The sequence below is a fragment of the Parasteatoda tepidariorum genome, chromosome 3 (assembly GCF_043381705.1).
Source record: "Parasteatoda tepidariorum isolate YZ-2023 chromosome 3, CAS_Ptep_4.0, whole genome shotgun sequence".
Lineage (NCBI taxonomy): Eukaryota > Metazoa > Arthropoda > Arachnida > Araneae > Theridiidae > Parasteatoda > Parasteatoda tepidariorum.
Genome location: NC_092206.1, coordinates 36,492,980 through 36,514,657, shown reverse-complemented (window position 1 = coordinate 36,514,657; position 21,678 = coordinate 36,492,980). Strand labels below are relative to the sequence as shown.

Genomic DNA, 21,678 nt, shown 5'->3' with positions numbered 1-21,678 from the left:
TATCTATTTACAATTTAATAACTTATTGAAAAGGCTTTCAGCTATTTTTGCAATAACAGGACCCTATTTGCACAAAAGCAGGACCCAGGTTGAAAGAATGAGACTTAACCCTCATTTTATATTCACAAATTATGAGTAGTTTTTCCACAATTTTACAAAAACAGGACCACACAAAATGCTCTGGACAGATCCCTGCTCATAGTAAGTACACCTCCCTCAACTTTTTAATATAGGAATGATAGGTACATTTTAATAACTTATTTAGTGCAGTGCCATTTGTATAATCTTACGAAATAGACCTTCGAATTACCCTACCTGGGTGTTGGCTAAAGACAGCCCTAGTATTCATACTAGAATTCTTACCAAAACTGAAAACAAAAATTATGCACATTGCGGGATGAAAGTTAATATTCAAGTTAGAATAAAACAAAATCTCTACGAAATCTGATACACCACAGTGCAGGAAGGATACTTTAAAGAACATAAATAACAGGAGAGAGTTGAAGGACGATTGCTATTAACGCTTTCAAGTTACGATACAACCTCCAATTAAACCTGATTTAATACTTATTGCATTAACCTTCCTCTGTTACAAATTGTCAGATTTCAAATTTGATTACTTCTCGATTAAATATAGATTTGACAACCCCATTGCGTTTGGTGTTTTGTTTACTTTTGATAAGGTTTCTAAAAATACAAATTAAAAGCGGTTTTTATGGAACACCCTGCATAAAGTTTGATAAATATATGTATGATTCGTTAATTGATAATAATTCTAATTCTTGATCATTGAACCTCTGTGGTGATGTGTCAACAACAGAAGATATCGAGTTTCGGCAAATTCAACATGTGGAATTAATTTATGTTTTTCAAATAAGTTATAAACAATAAAGAGTCTGTTGAAAATACGCTGTTACGTACTAAATAACTTAAAACGAATTTTACGAATAAGCATCTTTTATGTACCGTGATTATTAATATAATATTGAATTATTTTTATAATTCTATCATGTAAAAAAAAATTATAAATGAAGACAGCATATTTTTTTTTAAGTATTTCGCATGCAATTTTACGTTCAGATTGTAAATAAACAAATAATTTAAATCAACCAAATAAAATTCAGTAAGAAGAATCCCTTAAGGGCGCAATTGAAAAATCTGTCGATTATAAAAATGATTTGTATGTAATTTTGAAGATTCTGAAAAAGGCAATTTATTGTTATTACTAGGTATAATGATTAAATATTCCGAAGATGAAGTTTAATTTAATATTTATAAAATTATTAAAAACGCTATGTAGTTAAGCTTTTTTGGCAGCAACAAGGAATTTAAAATTTTTAATGACGCATTGAATAAAATGTTCATCAATAATTTTTAAGAGTACATTTGTGTCGAAATTCTTAAATTTTAAGTAGAAAATTTCTCTTAAAACCTAATATTTCAACAAAAGTTATATTTAGATGAATTTTGTTGAAATATTATCGTTGTTTTGAAATAATTATAAAAAAATCAAAAGGGTGTAAATTTGTTTCTGTGACTAGAATTTTATATTGTTGTGTAACTTATTACTTAAGATAAAATGACAAACTTATCATTTCAAAATTGAGTAGTACTTTATTTACATTTGGACAGTAAGCAGAAATAGATGATACAATTTGATGTGCAATTTATGAAACACCAATAACAATTAAATGTATTACAGAACTAAATTTCACTAAAAAGCAGTGACTAGGGGTAGTTATTTCATCAACAAATTTATAGTCACTGTGACACGTTTAATTGCTGAGCCAAAAACAACTTTTTACATAATTTATTTACATGAGAAGGAAAAAAAAAACTTTACATTTATATACACTTGCTCAATAACTTTAAAAATGTGTTTATTAATTAAACAATGAAAAAAATTAAACATTAACACCAAGGCTGAAAAAACGTTAACAACACAATCTCCATGGAGAATATAAAGCTCTTGCTAGGAATAAAACATAAAATTTTCAATATGTACATATCTAACAAGTATGAATAATCTATGAAATCAACATTGTGCAGTTTGTAACAAGTAAAAATACATGCAATTCAAACAAAAAGATGAACCTAGGAACTTAAATATTTACAAAGCTTTTTGACATACTTCCCCTTTTTTTTGATATTCGAACTTAAAAAAAAATATATATATAAAAAAAACATCTGTTAAAATGCTTAATTAATTTAATCCCTTTTACTAACTAATAACCATGTACATGTTTAATCAACAATTGTAATCTACACATACGTTATCAAAAAAATGAACCTAGGAACTTAATATATCTTTTACTACTCAAAAAATTCAGGCTCAGCTAAACAACTCAAAAATCAAAAAATATTTTCTACCAGTTAATCATGTATATGTTTAATTAACAATACAAATACAGACAATCATGTTATTAATTGGTGGTTAACAAGATAGAGAAATGAACACTGGCACAATACCATACACATTAGACTAAAACTTTAACGACACTTACATATCCTAATACACAGGATAATTATACCTTGCTAAATAACACTGCAAGGAGACAACAACTTAAGCACTTTTTTGTTTAAAAACTAAACCTACTCTAGTTCAAATGGCAAAATCATTCTATATTTCAAATGCGCATCCCAGAGGCTACATAACTAATTGGGTGAAAAAATAATGGCATCGATGCTTCCTTTTAAGTAAATGACAAGAAAGTTTATTTTTAAAGACAAGTAGTGTACATGAATGAGACAAAAACAAAATTAAAGATGAGCATGAGAAAGACACTGCACCACTCGAAATAAAAAACGAGCAAGAAGCAGCATAACGAAATTTGCAGCAAACATTTAGTTATATCTACTACTTTCAAAACTGATACTGAAGCTGTTCTGAAATCAGCAACGGCAGGAAAATGAGCAACAGGACTTAATCCACCATTTCGTTTTTTAATATTTAATATGGCCAACTTTGTTTCAACTGTTGCCACCAATAAGAAGCAGAATCCCCAGATGGCACGTCTGCAGTTTTCACCTACAACAGCCACAATAGATTGTAGGAATCATTTCCAACCAAGGATTATTTTATTTGCAGCAGACAGGAGGGATGCCTGGTTCGTAAACAAGCCACTAACATCAATGGCTGCCATGAATGCGGGCAACAAGACAACTTTATGAGGAAATCAGGATCCTAAATGCATTCATCTGTTGTTTTAAGACTCCCTCTCCTTTTTGATTTTCAACTGCTCCTCCCCAAGAATGGTAGCTATTTCACCTTGCATGAAAGCCCAGGGTACACTAGAACCAGCAAGAGGACATTTCTCTCCACTAGGACAGTAAACTTCGTTACCACTTGAAGCACCTTGACTCTTAATGCTCTCCCTGGAGCATGGGAAACAGAATTTATGGTTTGGAACGGAAGGGCACTGGACAAAATGTGTATCTTCTAAGCGTTCATTGCAAAGAGTGCATTTAAGAGGTGGTGCAGAGGTCACACCATCACCACTGGTAGTGGTCGTTGTGGTGGCTGCGGCTCCAGTTGATGAAGTAGTAGTATTACTGTCTGGTTCAACAGAGGTTGTAGACCTAGCAGATGAAGTATTCTTTTTTCCTATAAATAAACTCACTATTAGTAACAAGAAAAAGATTAATGGAAAAAAATATTAATTTTGGTAAACTAAGTAAAGGGCATTATTTTTATGTGCACGTAGTTAAGCTAGACTTAGTAATTCTCTGGTAAATAATTTTTGTGTTTAACAATGATAAGATTTACACTGACAATACCACAACACGTCAGCCGCCCTCATATTAATCTGGCTTTTAATTTTCACCAATTTGAAAAAAGTTAGGAAAATTTTAATACGCAAAATTTTAAACTAGTTTTAAGAATTTTAAATAGATAAGAATATTTATTTTTTATGTATAACATCTTTTTACAAGACTTGAATAAAATGAAAATATATAGAGAATTATATATTTTATGTTATAGTTAAAGCAAGTAGATTTTTTATTTATAATCCTCTTAAATTTCAACCATTTTACTTAAATATAATGAAAACAAGATATAAATATCATTTTAGAGTTAAGAAAATCTTAGCCAAATTAGTTATAAACAGAAAAGAATAAATGAAAGTATACATGAGAGCACGTAAGTGTACAAGCAATACTAGTCTTGGTTTAAAAGATAACTACATTACATTATCTTCAATTATTTGTTATGAATAACAATAAATATGTAAAAATTAGCAACGTTTTGATCATTATTTTAAAATTTTATAGAGTTTTCATCCAATTAGAAAATTACAGTTGTTTTACTAAGAGTCAGAATGCAATGAATAAACTTACAAAGCAAATGGAAAAGGAACTTGCATTTGGTTTCTAATAAATCTAATAGAGCTTATAACAAATAATTATTTATTAAATTTTTCTTTTTTATGTATGCATGAAAAGAACAAATAAAAAAATAATAATATAATGATCAATATGAATTTAGATGTGGCACATATAGTTTGCACTTTAACTCAAGAATAATAGAATCAGGCAAGGACAAATTCAAAAGTTTAGCTCAGATGAATTTGTTCAAGTCAACGGTAATAAATAAAGGCATTGAATAAATAAAGGCCTTTTTTGAATAATGGCCTAACTGCACCCTTATAAAAAGTGTAAAAAGAAATTAATATAAATTTCGTTTCAACCAACAAAGCCCTATACGTCCTTTGTTTAGCAGCAGAAACAAGCTGGTCATTTACCAATTATAAAAATAAGATAACACGATTTTAAAGTTCCTATAAATCTTCTCTATCTTCATTTTCTTTTCTTCTTTTTCTAATAATAAATAGAGTTTAGCCTTTTTCAAACAAGGCTTACAAATTTTACTGAATAAAGTGGATTTCAATAATACAATAAGTTTCTATACAATTTAAATTTTTTTTAAAATTCACACAGCTATCAATAGACAAGTTATTCCTCTTAACGCTTCAGTTACTAAGAAAGAAAGCATTTGGTGTTTGTTATTATGATTTCAAAATAAAGTATGAGAAACTAAAATTATTTTCTAGTTGGAAATAAATTAGATTGGAATCATGAATCATTAGCAATAGAACACATGTTAAAATTCGATTGAATCAGCTGTAAAATTGACATTGAATAGAAATTAATGAAGATTGCATTAAAAAATATATTACCATTGGCGACAGCATTTGGCGAGTGTCTAGCAGCAGATCCTGGTCTGCTTGTTCCATTGACAGTACCTTCCGCAATGCCATTTCTTGGAGAACCTGGAGGTAGGCTATCAGCTACAGACATTAATGCAGCCATGGGTGTTTGACCACCAGATTGAACAGCAACAACAGTACCTTCAGGTGGGCTTACAGTACGGTTACCAAGAGGCGAAACTGTGCTTGTGACTGAGGTTGGAACGGAACTTACGGCATTGAATGCTGAAAAATGAAGAGGAAAAAAAATCATTAACTCAATGAAGTTTTTATTTGGCTTTAAAAATAATGATTATGAATGATATCTAAAACGGATCATATACAACCTATATAAAATCCATCAATAAACATATATTAAATATTAATTACAGCTTTGCTCTATTGAAATTTACAATGTCCATTTTTAAAGTGTCAATTTTTAAATTCTCATTTTTAAGTGCTCAAATAGCATATTACACAAAACATTTAACTAAAACAAATTCAAAAAAAAAAAAAAAATTTACAATAAAATGACGCTATTTTAGGTCCCATTTTAGTTTACAGGGAATTTAAATTATGTATACAAGAAATATTCTCCTAATCATATTCAAAACAAAGCTAATTAAATTATGGAAAAAATATTTCATACTATTTGCGTTGGATTTGAAGAGATGTGGGCTCTAGATTGAAAATGGAACTAATTGTGGGCTCTAGATTGAAAAAGGAACTAATTCTAAGAACGTTTTTTCTCTTAAACATCTGCGACTTCATCTGATAATAAAAATTTTTAACATCTCACAAAAGATTTGATAATCAACTAATGATCATAATTAGAGTTTAAGACAGTAACAGATACCAAACATTAAAGAAATGGACAGATTATCTCGTTTATCGAACCATGCAGAGAAAGTTTTATGGTTCTTCATGCATTAAGCCGTAAATTTAAACAAGTCTTAACTCTCTGAGAAGTGGCGAATGTTCCCTTGTAAACGTCTACCGTTACTTTAATTCAAATATCTGGTAATTTAGATTTCCCAACCTGTTAACACAGTTTAAATTACGTATATAATAATCAATGTAATAAAATTACTTTATTATTTAATAGTAGCATTTTTATTTATTTTTTTAAGCTTTATGAGGTAGGTTAAAATTAATTACAATAATTGCAATTGAAAATAAAAAATAAAAAAAAAAACAATTAAAAATCTTAAAACAAAAAAACAAAAAAAATCTTAAAATCAATAAAGGAATGTAAACCGACACTCATAAAGATTTAGTACTACTTAGTGACATCGGAAAAAGGTAGAGGTACATGCTAACATCTTTTAATCTGCACACACAAACACGCTGCTTTCACTACGTATCCACGTGAGCGAGATAACATTTAATACTTGAGGGTCACGGTACACTGCCATTCCCTGACGTCACAAAAGAGGGAAATGACATCACGAAAGGAATTTAATGAAATGGAAATTTGATAGCCCTAAATTAACAATAGAATTTTCCTTCCTTATTGCAAGATTAATTATTTTTTCACCGCTATTTTTGTCTTGTTTGAAATATTACAACATAAATTCAAATGCATATTATTCTAGACGAGATGGAAAAAACATTTATTGACTCATTAAAAATTTATCGACTCATAATATCGACTCATTCTTCTCTGAGAATGGAAAATGTCAATGCATCTTCCCTAGTTTATACCAATGAAATTAATTATTTATTAGATTTTATTCGAATAATCAAAGTTGAATTCAAGAGTAAATATAGTGAGAAAACAATTAATTCATTTTATTGGTAAGTGATAGTTTTTCAAAAAGCTAAAACTTGCAAAAATCGAGATTTGAAAAATTGCATATTTTTAGATTAATACAATATATGCTTTTAATTCATTGCAATGATGCATATTATGGCTAAAGCGTTAATCTTAATTTATATTGAGGGCTTCAATCAAATGAATCATTCACTGAGAGACGATAAGGTTCTTAAAAACAAATAAAAAATATATACGCTAACATTTAAAAATATAAACTAACATCGCTAATATCATAGCTTATAATATTTTAATAAAATAATTATAATAGTACAGAAATAATTATAATAGTACAGTTATAATATTTATAATTGGTACAGAAAAATTTCAATACTACCAAACACTTTAATATTTAAGAAAGCTACAATTTGCAAATTAACTTCCGTAAAATAACCTAACTGAATAACAGTCTAGCGAAAACATCGCTTTGACCGAAAGTTAGCTAGATAATCGAAATGATCACATTGAACGACAGGAATTCTTTATAGAATGTTTTCAATATAAATACTTTTAATAGAAGATAATTATGAGCTTAATATCTCATTACGGATAATACAATCTTTATTTTTTCCTAACAGTCAAAAGAATATTTTAACTAACGTCTCAAAATAAATCATTATCTCAGGGAATTCCATTTTGTTAATTATCAAAGTAACTAAAATACGTATATTATAAATATGCAAATACTAGCTGTTACACGTAACGTATTGACTAACCTAATTTGACTGATAAGTTCTTTTTGTGTGTGTGTTCTACTAATATTTGACACCAAAATAACCTTTCTGACATTTGGAAGAATGTAATATGCAAAACTAAACTAACATAAATAAATGAATTGCGAAAACATATAACTAAAACTATCTATAGGTAGTGTTAGTGTCATGCTTCAACAATTCATTTTATTTGGTCATAAAAAAAATGTATCAAAAAAATAATTTTATTTTCTTCAAAAAGCAATTTATGACATCTTTTTTATTAAAATAATCATGAGCTTATTGCAATCCTAGCAGAAGTGAATGAATATTAAAATCTTTATTAAGATAAAGGACTAAAAAACATCAAGTCGGTGAAGATACAAAGAATCAAGTAGGCGGTGTCCCAAGTTTACGCGCAGTCTATTTTGAAATTCTCCAACCAAATTGGAAACAACAGTCTCATCCCCATGATGCCTCGGGAAGAATCAGTCCAACTCAACCTTACGTCATTGCTGACGTCACACACGATGTAGAGGTTGAAGCGTGCGTGTCTGCATCCCCTGCAGGCTCAGAAAAGCTATGACAATTCGGCTATCAAATGCCATCGCGGAAACGGCAACACGTAGTTTCCAAACCCCTTCCCCTTTTCACCTGTTTCACATTCCGCTTAGTTGAACATTTTCCCCCAGTTCTTTCATCACTGTGGGTATTAAATCTCTAAACTGAATACGATGTCGATATTTGTTACGTATTTGTTTCCTACTGTTAAATATTATGCAATTCGTCCTTCGCAAAAAATAGCTCACACGATTACAATTTTGGGTTTATTTCTTCAGTATCCTCCCGAAGCGTTTTTTGAAGGGTGCCCTTTTTGTAAAAATAAACCGCCATCCCTAAAAACACTGATTTTTTTATTCAATTTTAAGGAAAAATAATTAACTGTTAATAAAATAATTTTACACAAAAATTATCCGTGTTTATAGGTTTAATTATGATGACTATTACAAATATTTACTCTGTTAGAATTATTTTCAACTGGTTAAATTCTAAATAAATACCTTATTTTTTCTTTAAAAAAAATCACCTTTAACTGTTTATTTTGAAATAATTTTCAGTATAAATAATAGAAAAATCTTTTAAGCTGTTTAGAAAAATATTATTTTTTTTCTTCTTAGCTTACTTTTTTCGAAGAAAAAAAAATTAATGCAGACGTTGTCCTTTGGCATGCCTAAAATTATTTTTTATTAACTACAAATTATTCTCTTATTTAGGTAATGAGTGAAAATTACTTTTTGAAATATGCACATAAAATAGTATAGGACGGTAACTTAAAAACTGTTGAGGATCATTACATAAAATTACACATTTTGATCAATTTTTTATGGTGTTAAGTGAGTGTTGCAATTTCAGAACTCATAAGTGCTCTTTTCTCCCTTTCTTACTCCTAAGGAGAACTCTTGATATAGTAACTTGAATTTACTTGAGATAATTAATTCATGGTTTACAATAAAAAGAAATGAAATCTTTTATTTCTTTTAATTTGTTACATTACTGATTAATATTATTTTGTCTATGGGTATCATATACAACGTTGTGATGCTAGTGTCAACAAACTAATAAGAGACATTTTTATTGCAGTATTCTAGTGTTCATGATTAAAACGTCAACCAAATATCGGATTCTGATTCATTTTTATAATAAACTAGCTTTAAGAAAGGAATATATGCAACCAGATTTCAATGAAAATGGTTTTGTATTCTATTCAATTTCTACTCCTACTCATGTCAGAGAAAACTAGCAACATAACGAGGCAGCCAGAGTGATTTTTTTAGGTAGTTAAACTTAAAAGCGACATAAATATGATCAGCTTTCCTAGTATTATACAACATATATAATAAACTGCAAAAAATATAGATTTCTTTACGCGCATTTATAATTCATTCAAAAACACATTTAAATGACTTAGTTGAAAAAAAAGGCAATAAATACTATGTTACAAAAAGATAACTTAATGTCTTTGTTACAAAAGCTCATTAAATATCAAGTGTTACCAAAAAAGCATTTAATTATCTATATATGTTTTGGTTTAAATTCAGATTTATATCTAAGAACAAAAAAGGACGATATGTGTAAATTTTAATAATAATCAGCAAATCGATTAATAGTAAACTGTACAGTTCTGAAGAAAAAAAATTTCGTAAGATTCAAATTACTTAAAATTTTTCCAATTACAGTTTCAATATTTTCGTTACCCATAAATCAAAAAACAGAACTTATTTCATTTATTTGTTGAATTAAATAATTCTAAATTACTAATTTATATAATTCAAAATATAATGAAAAATTTTAGGCAAACAGCGTCTGTTCAAAACTGATGAATGTCTTTCATAACAAATTTCAAAAATTACATGACAGTAATAATTTGCGAATAAAAATTGATGTAATAAAATCAGGTCTTCTAACCTAATTATTTAAGTCAATACTTTAAAAATAATCTATGCTCACTTAAATTAATGGATAAAATTATTTAGAATGTACAAAACTTCAAAATTAATTTTTCAGATGTTTTAGTTATGTATGAAAACTAAATTTTATACACCCCAAAGACATTGAATTTTAAAAACGGCAATTGCAAAACGCAATACAACTATTTTAAATAGCTTAAGAAAGTTAATAAAACAGAATATACTAAATTATGCAATTTATACAGATTCTTTTATTTAAGACTGTTTATTATGTTAACCGTCAGTAAAAAATTTTAGCGACATTCTTAAAGTCAAAATATCACTCAAATATACAAGTAAAAAATTTTTTACAGATTTTTGTAACTTGCATAAATTTAGTAAAACTATTATGTAAAATTTTTATAAATGATACATTTTTTGTGTAATATCACATAACACATTTAAACACAAAAATATTACGTGCATAAATGTATAATAATGCAGAGATTAAAATAAAGTTTTTAAAAAAAATAGTAATTAGTGTTATTTAAATGCATACATGATTTCACGAATATAAATTCGAAAGCTTTAAATAACGCGAGCTTTGGATAATAGCTTTACTATATACTTTGGATAATAGCGCGAGCTTTACTTGTTTATGCTTTTACGGTCATGTTACGGAGTATGCGGAGAAACGGTTTTACAGTACGATTATAAGCCCATTGTAAGATCCACTTCTCCATAGGCAGAAATAATAAATCAGAAATAAAAAACTTATTGACTGAACTAAAATATTAAAAAGATTTTTGAAAAAAAGAAAATTAATAAGTCATACAAAAAAAATAAACAATCTATAACTATTAATTTACGGTAGTGTTTGATAAAAACGAGTAATGTTAAAATACAGCAAAATAAATTGAAAAAAATACGCCGAATTAATCAGACATTTGATTCAAATCGCAATAGCATATTAAAAAATTTTGCCCAGTACATTTATCTTATATGACGAAAACAAAGATGCAAACTAAAATAACTGCTCAATTTATTACTGATGGTGTGGAATCAAAATATACAGCTAAATTGCGATACGTTAAAAAAAAAAAAAAAATGCAAACCTTAATAAATTCAAATTCCTACAAGTTCCTCCAGTACAGTATTATTTTGTTATTATTTGCCGATCAATGAATAAAATTAAATGACGTGAATTCCATTAAAAAAAAGTTTACATTGAATCTAAATTAATGGAATATAAAATAAAATATGATTTCGAAATAACAACAATTATGATCTAAAATTTTAAATTATTTGATTTTATTAATTAATTAATTATTTTATTTATATTTTAATTATTCAGACATGCATGAATATATTAACGAATAAATTAGTTTACCGGAGTTTTTGTCACATTCCCTTGGTTGCGTTGAGGTTATTAGGTTTTGTTCATAGTTACACAATTAATAATTAATACCAAAAACAGATCGTTAATCAATATAATTTCAGAAGGTGAAAATAAAGTAGGAACCAATCACTTTTAATATAGATCATATTCTAAAGAAATATAACATTACTTAATGGTAGGCAGACAGTCATAAACATTCAGTGCATTTAACGAAAAATTTTCTATTACTTTGCCCGCATTGATTTTACTATGTATATTAAAATATAGAAAAACATTTCCATAAAATGAATTACAAATATGAAAAAAATTGCTTATTCTACAACTAAACAGGATTCGCACGGGATTTATAGATTTTCATCAACGGTAGCAAATTAACTTTAATATTAGTTTTAAATACCTTTTTTAAGTCACCACGAGAGTTTTATTCAGCGTTTTGAAATTTGACAATTTCGAATTTTCACACAGATGTATTTGCTTTATAAATTAACTTGTAAAATACAATATTTATATTTGATTAAAAATTAGAAAAAAACCTGACTCATACTAAACTGTACATTACTACATACCTGCTTTCATGTTTGGATTAGCTTGATCAAAAGAGAAAACCCTTCCCACCATGGCATGTTCTTTTTTAAATCGAGCATCAAATGGCACTCCCATAACGGCAGCAGGCAGAGACTCACCCCGAGTAAGGGGCGGTCGTCCGTGTTCTTCTACAACCATGTGTCTTTTAGATTCAGTGGGGTGCGCCCCATCTTCATCGTCCCGTTCAGAACTAGTACGCTTCCCGGCATTTGAGTTCTGTCTGGCCGCCAGAGGCAAGTGAGGTACCGGTGGTGGCAGAGGCGGGGGCGCAACGGGATGTGTACGGGATACCAAACTAGGGCTGCCCCGATTCAAGACGGAGGTGTCGTGGGCCGACACAACGTCTACAGTAGCTTCCACTCTGTGAGGATGAAGCCTTTGTCCATTAAATTCCAACATAGCCCTAGCTTGACGACTGTCATGACTACTGTATCGTTCGACTGGTACAGGGGAACGTGACACTGTAGCATGTGGTGTACCAGGAACGCTATGTGGTGGAGTAAGAATTCCTTCTGCTACTCCGTTTAATCCCCCTTCGTGTGAAACAGATGTCCTCTGTCCACCTGAGGATTTGAATGATGGCTGTTGTTGTCTGGGACTTTCTTGAAAACTATGGGCCCGTTTCATTTGCCGAGCATTGTCCAACACTATTTCAATTCTATCAGCCCCTTCGTAGTTAACGCAGCCCCGGCAGACAGGTTCAGAGAAATCATGCAACATAGCCCATGGCATGCGAGGTAGGTCGCAAAGGTAACAATGTTGACGATGACTCCGTGATACAGTCGACATCCTGACCATTTGTTCAGGAAAAAAAAGAGGAGTAAATAAAAAAAAATTAATTCAAGTTTCAGACGCCGTTCGAAACATCCGCTTCTAGAATCATACGGCGAAATAATGATACTAAAGCTCTGCCAAATTTTCAGAGTTGGGGTTGCCCGATGGTAGAAGGAGGGAAGCCAATCGTCATCGGGCGCCAAAGTGACGCGAAAACAGCCAACTCAGTCGATAAACAAGCTAACGGTACCAACGTATTCTTGGGTTGATTCAGCGTTTATTATTGCTTCATACTCGACTGGGAGGTTTATCAGATACTTAGCGTTCTATTTTAAAAGTGTCCTTTTTTTTCTCCTTGTTGTTCTTCACGAATAATAATATTTCGTTGCTGTTGACACGTGCTAAACATATATAAAGTAACAATTATGCACTATTAAATCTTCGGCATGTTATCTAAAATGGACTTTGCTTATTAAAAAATTTAAGAAATACTTATTTGATTCTTGACGTATTTTTAGATTTAGTGCTTCGACTTTTTTCAAACTTAAAACTTCCCCTTTACTTATAACACATTACATCTCAAAAAATGTCAATAAATGTAGACGCAGGGTTCGACAATGTTGAACTTGAGTCCAAGGTATGAACTTCGGTTTAGTGCCCCCCTTTCGAAATGAGCCGTTTTTAAATTTTCAAGAAACCTGAATAAAAAAAAATCACACTTAAAAAAAATTCCAAAATGTTATTAAAACCTGGATGCATCTTTAAAATATTATCTCTTTCTGTAATAAAGAAATTTTAACTTATGAACCTTGTATGGAATACGAATAATATTTTTTTTTTTTTCATTTTACAATTGGGAAGAACGTCGAATTGTAATTAAATTCTTCGTGTAAAATCAACAGAAGCATAGAAACTGAGAGATTTTTATTCATTAAAGCAATTAATGATTATAATAACAAATATTGTTCTACAAAACGTAGTGATTCATATAAAATATTTATTCAGTAAATAAAGAATAAAAAAGTTGAATTAAAGATAAATACTGTTTACAGATATTTAGTGCCTCTTCAAACACTGTCGCTAGCCCCGTAGACCCGTGCGATAATGAGGCCCTGTATAAACAATAATAACAATATTGCGCGTGATACTTAATCCTCTACCAACCCCTAAAGTAACAGGAGAGATTTAAAATTCATAGAAACTTTCTTCAAACTGCATAGTATGTGTTCAGAAAAAATTCAGTAATAATAATCTTAATAAACGCTTTAAATAAATTAATTAATTTTATATCTTAAGTTTTATTCTTGTATTAATATTTATTTAATTTCGAATGACGAGTTACGAGATTGCATGCGTTACCGAAAATTTTTACCTTAAAATTTCATTTCCAAATCTTAAAGTAAATTAAATCAAGACGTAAATTTTGATTTATGTTTGCGCATAAATTTGTGTAAAGCAAAAGGCACCGATTTCAATATAAAAATGCATTATTCAATATAAATCAAATTGTTTAAAAATAATTTTCATTAACTTTTTGTGATCTATTGAAAAAGTGTATCTTAATAAACGAAATTAATTAATTCATTTTATATCTAAGTTTTATTCTTGTATTAATATTTATTTAATTTCGAATGCCAAGTTACAAGATTGCATGAGTTACCGAAAATTTTTATATTAAAATTTCATTTCCAAATCTTAAAGTAAATTAAATTAAAACGTAAATTTTGATTTATGTTTGCGCATAAATTTGTGTAAAGCAAAAGGCACCGATTTCAATATAAAAATGCATTATTCATTATAAATCAAATTGTTTAAAAATAATTCTCATTAACTTTTTGTGATCTATTGAAAAAGTGTAATTACATGCATTTTTCTTTCATTCCTAATTTTATTATGCCTAAAAAATTAACACTTAAAATTTTCTAAACAATTATTTAACTTTATTTTAGGGAGTTAATTTTTCTGACTTAAAATATTTTTTATTAAGATTGCAGTTAAAAATAACATTTGAAAAATTGTTAAGTGTATCTGTAATCACGTAGATTATTCACTGTCTACACGAAATTTTTTTAGTGAAATATGTTTTGCGTTTGTTAATTCCAAAAACATCATTTTCAAATTGCCCCATGTTAGATAAGTTTTGAAATATTTATAAAAACTTCTCATTTTATATATATTTCGCGCACTAAGAAAAAAAAAACTATTATGCATAATTTTATTAATTACTTCATTCAATTACAAACTTTTTAAAAGAATATTAAAGTTGCTTTCTTTCTAACAAATTATTTCACTTACTTCTAACGAATATTTTCTTTTTTTTTAAAACAAATGTACAAAAAAAAAATGTTAAAATCGGGTGGAAAGAACGTTTAAAAATTCGAAAACTATAAAGAAATTATTTTAAATTAATCTTTTAAATTAAAGATTGAATTAATGAAAATCGAACACCGCAGCTTACAATATAATAAATGGGTTAAGTTGTTTTACAATTATCGTCATTTAACCATAAAAACGACTTTTCGAGCATCCTAAAAATATGTAATTTAATGTCAGAGTAGAAGAAAAAAAAATTTAATGTTTTTTTTGATATTGCTATTTTTTTTAAAACCCACCCAATCATAAAAATAATAAAAAGTAAATAATAAGATAAAACTGAGAACCTTATGTTTCTCTAAAATAACAAAACTCGTAAACAGACTCGTAAACTTCTCGAAACTCGTGTAACAGATTAACCCCTTCGACGCATACAGGACATTGGTGTCCCTTTCATGTATATAATTTTTTTTTTTTTTTTGATGTTCTGATTACAAGCAAAAATATATATTGGTATTTTTTAATTATAAAGCACAGTCTAATAGTTATTAAAAAAATCTGTTAGATTATCGGAAAACTAAATTTGTAATCTGTTAGATTACAAATTTAGAAATCTAATAGAGTTCCGATAATTTAATAGAAAAAAATCTGTTAGATTATCGGAAAACTAAATTTGTACTAAAATGTACAATTTAAAAAAAGCAGTTTGAAAAATTATTCCTGGTTCACATGCAAAAATTTATCAATAATTCACTTTGCAAAATAAACAAATTTCAATGATGAATAACTGTTTCTTTTAAATCTAAATAAATCCAAATTGGAAAAATTATTGTTTGGATGTGAGCCATGTTTGGTGGATATGACTTTAAGAACAGAAAAATACAACGTTGTTGCGTTGTTCCATGCTTAGTAAAAATGCTACGACAAAGGGTTAAATCAATAAATAACAAACAAAAAAAGGACGGACGGCTTTCTTTCTGTCGGACTTTCTGTGTGCTTTTATTTTTATGGCCTTTTTTGTTTTTGTTTTTTCTCTTTCTTTAAATTTGATACAGATACTTAGCTATTCGGGTAATGTGGAATTCACATTTAAGTAGTAAAAAGTATCCTTGATGTTTTTACTAATTATAACTAACCCTATTATTAATAATTGAAGACAATTAAAAAACATCGTTTGCTAAAATTTAAAAAAAGATGCTGTTAAAAAAATTGTTTGTGGGAAAAAAAAATTGTTTAAGGAAAAAATGCATAGTTACAGATACCGACAATTCTCACAATAGATAACGGAAGTTTATTTGCAATCACTAAGCTCATACGATACTAAAATAAATAAAGGATGAAAAATTCTTTTCAGGTAATACTTTATAACAATTGTTATCTAAATTCGCCATAAAGCAGGGAATTTCGAGTCAACAAAGTGTTACATTAAGTCAAAGAGCGAATTACACATTTAAATGGCAACCCAGCAGAAATACTCGCACGCACGCGCCATGAAATTTTACTTCTACGCTATGACGTCCTAATGACGTCACAAAACTAAAAGTTATGTACCGGAAGAACAGGTCTGGATAGGGAGTCGTAATCTCCGCCCACCCGCTAAAGCCTATCCGTCAAAGAGATGTTGGCGCTCTTTAGTGAGTATCACCTGCAATACAGCAGGAATGATTTTAAAAGGGAATTCGACAACAAATTTTATAAACTTAATAAATCTATTGTTATTTCGAACTTCGCTGAAATATGCACTTAATCATTTTTGTTTGTTTTTTCTTTGGCGTTTATGTGTAGGAAAATTACTGTTTTTTTTTTCTTTTCTGTTTGAAATATATTATAAGGGCTTTCAGATTTTTCACAACATACAATCTATGTTTCAAAAATGATTACTTACAAGTGTTATGGGATGTATCATAAAATGGCGGCATTTATTAAACATAACAAAATACAATAATTTAAAAAGTATTCTTTTGATACATCGTGAATACCATCTTTTCGATAAATATCGAATACGAAAACGGTAACTTTAAGATCGTATTTTTATCAATATGTTGAGTATTATCAATAATGATTTTCAAATATCATTATGTTACTCAAATGAAATTTGAAAATATAGGCCAATGTAAAAATAAAGTAACTTAATCAAATTTGAAGAATATAGTAAAATGTACATTATTTTCTTAAGATTATCATAATGTTTAAATTCCGATATCGCCCATATTTCTTAGTCAAAAAGTCTCGATATATTTTATTTAATGACAAAAGTTTTAAACTGAATGTAAATCGATTCTATATAAATATCATTTATAGAATTGTTTGCGTGATTAATGTTGTCCTTTTTCGCACTTTAAAATACTATACTGGAATGAAATAAAGCACATTTTAGTTTAAGGTATTGCTACAATTGTATTTGTAATAGGTTGTGCAAAAGTTAAAAGCTGATTACAACATGTTCCTTTTAAGAAACATGACCTATATTTAGGCAGCAAAGATATGGGTTCGAACTTGCATTACAATATTTATTTAACCACCAAAACTAAATATATATACATATAAATGTTATTTAAAAAAATCAAGATAATTAAAGTACGAATTCAAAATTGAATAATAAATAAAATGAACCAGAACTTATTAAATTATGATTTCGAAAAATCTACTTATAAAAATAGAATAGCTATTGAATAATGAAGTATTTTTTTGCAAATTAAAAGATAAAATTTAAGGTATAAAAAACAATATTTTTATTTTTAATAGCTCACTAAGTGAATGAATCTTTATCATATTAGTGCTATATTTTAACATAGTGAGCAAAGATGGATTTCGACCAAGTATGATGAAAATACGGCACTTAATTACAATATACTGTACAGTTTTAAATTAGCCAAAGCATTCTAATAATTACACTGGGAGAATTTTTTTCTGTTTCATGAATTTTTTAACACATCAAGATACAATCGAAATTATAATTTCAAATCTGCAATCGGTTTCTATAGCCTAGTCACATTTTTTTAAATAGCATTTTTAGTGTATTTTTGTCAAAATGTACAAATTTAAAAACATTATCTATAACAGAGGTTGCGTAAATGTTGCTACAAACTTGTAAGGGAGTTAGCCATCATCAGAATTAAAATTGCATAGGAACCTATGCCTGGAAATGTTGTCATACGCCGCTAGGGCCGCGTCCCTGTTATGATTAATAATATAATCATTGTGTAAATAATATAGGGTGTTTCTGTAATCGCACCCTATCTTTCTATCTCAGAGTACGTTTGAATTTCTATACAATGCTAAGTTCATAAGCTTATTTCAAGACAAATAAATAAATTATTTATCTATTGTCCTACAATCATATTTAAGAAGTGTTTAAAATTTAAATAAAATCTTTCGTGTATATTTTTCAAAAAATAAATTATTGTAAGTTAAAATGACGTAAATGTTAAATTATCTCCAGTTAGTTGGGAAATAGTTAGTATACTACCTTCATAGGGAAAATATTACTGGTAAGTCTACTGAACTATTTTTTCTGTTGAGACTACAATTGGGATGATATGAAAAAATATAATTTATAAGCAAATATTCAGTTAATTTATCTAAAATTTATGTATTTATTTGTTTATTAATTTATTTTTTGGATTTCAACAGAATCTTTTGATACTTTTCTTAAAAAATCATCACTAGATTTATTGTTACCCGTTGATTAATTGCTTTGAGATTAAATTTTCTCATGAAAGACTTACTTTTTTATTAGTGTAAGACATTATTTTTACATTTGTATTACAATACAAAAGTACCGGATAAATATTCACTTCTTATACAAGAGTATATCATATAAAAACTTTCGCTGAACAAATTTTATGAATACTCCATGTTACACTTATAATTATATGGAATTTCAGGTCGTACCTTTATAATTAATAAATTCATAAATAAAATTAACATCTTAGTCAAAAAAGTAAATTCAACGAAAAAATTTAAATTCTTGCAGTATTTTTTTTTCTTTTTTTTTTCTGCACAGTAAAATTATCAAAAGTGCTTGGTACGAATTATTTTCTTATAAAAAAAGTAAATGAAGGTTTGAAATAAAATAAATAATTCATACGAAACGTTGGGTGTAAGAACGAGATCAAATAGTAGTATTACCCCACATGACAATTTTTCCAAGCAGCATTTTTGTATAGATATTTTGCTCTTTTGTACAAAGATTCCAGCTATCCAAGGGTCTTTTTTATATAAATATTTACTGACATCAGGCTTAGTGGGAACACCACCTGTCGTGTGAACTGATTTTCCCGCCTTTTTCTCCCTGCTCAACAGACAATGTTCTATGGAATCTCTGTTCGAAATTCTTCTTTAACTCTCCTTCCATTCATCCTTCTCTTTACAAAAAAAAAAAATTCTTCGATTTTTTTTNCTTCCATTCATCCTTCTCTTTACAAAAAAAAAAAAATTCTTTGATTTTTTTTTTTTTTGAACTGATAAAACGCAAAAAGAATGCTTTTTTTTATTACATTAACTGAGGACAGCTTTGTAAATGGTAGAAATATTTTTAAAAAAATATTTCGTAAAAAAAGGTTTTTAATGGCATTAACGAAACAAATACTTCTTAAATGCATTTTTTATAACATACATACTAAAAAAAAAGCATTTTTTAAAAACAAAAATCTTAAGATTAAAGCAAAAATTGTGGTAATGTATATATTTTTGACAATATAGCACATCGCTCTTTTTGCAATTACCTTGATTTTTGATTTAAAAAAAAATTTTTTTTTCATCGCTTATAACAACAAATTTACTATGAAAATATTGTCTCGTATTATTAATTTTATATTCTACTCATTAGACTTTCATAATAAAATGTAATTTTTATGTTCAAATTCTTTATAAAAACGCTTGAATAACGCTCATATTTCAAATTCAGCTCATAAAAAGGTGTTACATCATAAAAACACCTGAAATTATCAAAATCAATATTACCTAAATAAAAATGCAGTTATGTTCAATTCTTCGTAACAAAACTAGACGACCACTCTGAAATAGAACATAATTCATCAAAGGTTTCAGAAATTTTTGTTGCAATATTAATGAAATGTGTCATTTTCTCAGTGGCAGATGTTTTCTTGCTATTCTCACAAATGGACAAATGTCATATAGACGAGTAGGTACTAACACAATAAAAAAAGAAGAAATTCCAGAAATACTTTTTCTTCACTCTTTTTCTTACTTTATTTTTTAATATTTCCGCTTAAAAACAGTTAATGCAGCGCACATTTATCTCAAAAAAAGATGAAACATATTTGGTACTGCATTTAAACGATATTAAAAACTGCAATAGTTTGTCTAGCTTTTATAGCATAATAAAGGATTTTATCAATTATTTGCTAGAAAAAAATCGATGCTAAAAATTGCAACAGTTGGCATAAATTTTTTTAATATAATAAAAGATTTCATAAATTTTTCACTAAAACAAAAGTCGATACTAAAAACTGCAATAATTGGACTAGCTTTTTTTATCATAATGAAAGATTTCATAATTTCCACCAAAAAATCGATACTGAAAACTGAAATAATTAAACAAATTTTTTATTTTAATGAAGAATTTTATAAATTATTTAACAGAAAATTCGCTACTAAAATTTGCAATGATTTATCTGTTCTTTTTACTGTTTCTTCTTTTTTTAATAAAGGAATTTTTATGGATAAAATCCATCCATTGATGGTGGCTACGCGAGCACTTGTAGGAACTCATAAAGATGAAAGCAGGGGAAATTCTGTTTTTATTTTTTTTCCTTTGAGAGGGCTTCGAAAAGGGCCTTTCACCTTTCGGTGTCCTCAGCCATGAGAGTGGAATGCCGACGCCCTATGAGGGCCCCTCAGCTGACCGCCCTGCAAGGTCACGTGATGAAACAGGAAGCATTTTTCTCACACGTGGGGGTGAGTTGTCTAGCCTTGCATCAGCTGTTTGTGAACTATACACTCATCGCCAGTCCAGTCAGTTATTTAGACGGGGTGTGGAGTTTTCAGACCCCTTTTCGACCTTTCATGTCTGCTACAGGGAGAACACCATCACAATGTGAACGAACGGGGATGAAAAAAATCGGAACAAAATACGTCTTAAATTTATTCGGAATTCGAGGTACTAAAGACCAAAAATCTTGCTTTTTAAACATCAATTTTTTATTTACTGTTTTTTTTTTTTAGTCATCTTAAATACTTTTTGCTTGCTCCTATGATCATCATTCAGGAAAAAACACGATTACCACGTGAAATGTAACGTAAAAAATCGGAAAAAAATACGTCTTAAATTTATTCGAAATTCGAGGTACTAAAGACCAAAAATCTTGCTTTTTAAACATCAATTTTTTATTAACTGTTTTTTTTTAGTTATCATAAAAACTTTTTACTTGCTCCTATGAATGATCATCATTCAGGGAAAATCACGATTACCACGTGAAATGTAACGTAAAAAATCGGAACAAAA

General features: G+C 28.5%; 1 protein-coding gene across 1 annotated transcript; it reads right to left on the bottom strand.

Moving 5' to 3' along the window:
- Positions 1 to 1,594: 1,594 nt before the first annotated feature.
- LOC107438202 (Protein interacting with Ttk69 and Sin3A) lies at positions 1,595 to 13,194 on the bottom strand. Its single transcript, XM_016050428.4, has 3 exons — positions 12,104 to 13,194; positions 5,178 to 5,432; positions 1,595 to 3,604 (listed from the first exon to the last, which is right to left on the bottom strand). The coding sequence occupies exons 1-3, from the start codon at positions 12,918 to 12,920 to the stop codon at positions 3,207 to 3,209; spliced, it is 1,470 nt and encodes a 489-aa protein (XP_015905914.1). The 5' UTR covers positions 12,921 to 13,194; the 3' UTR covers positions 1,595 to 3,206.
- Between the last annotated feature and the right edge of the window lie 8,484 nt (positions 13,195 to 21,678).

Coding starts and splice junctions, on each gene's coding strand:
- LOC107438202 (XM_016050428.4), bottom strand. CDS start 12,920: ATGGTCAGGATGTCGACTGTATCACGGAGTCATCGTCAACATTGTTAC. Junction 5,433..12,103: donor TAATCCAAACATGAAAGCAG/GTATGTAGTAAT, acceptor TTCATTTTTCAG/CATTCAATGCCGTAAGTTCC. Junction 3,605..5,177: donor GCCAAATGCTGTCGCCAATG/GTAATATATTTT, acceptor GTTTATTTATAG/GAAAAAAGAATACTTCATCT.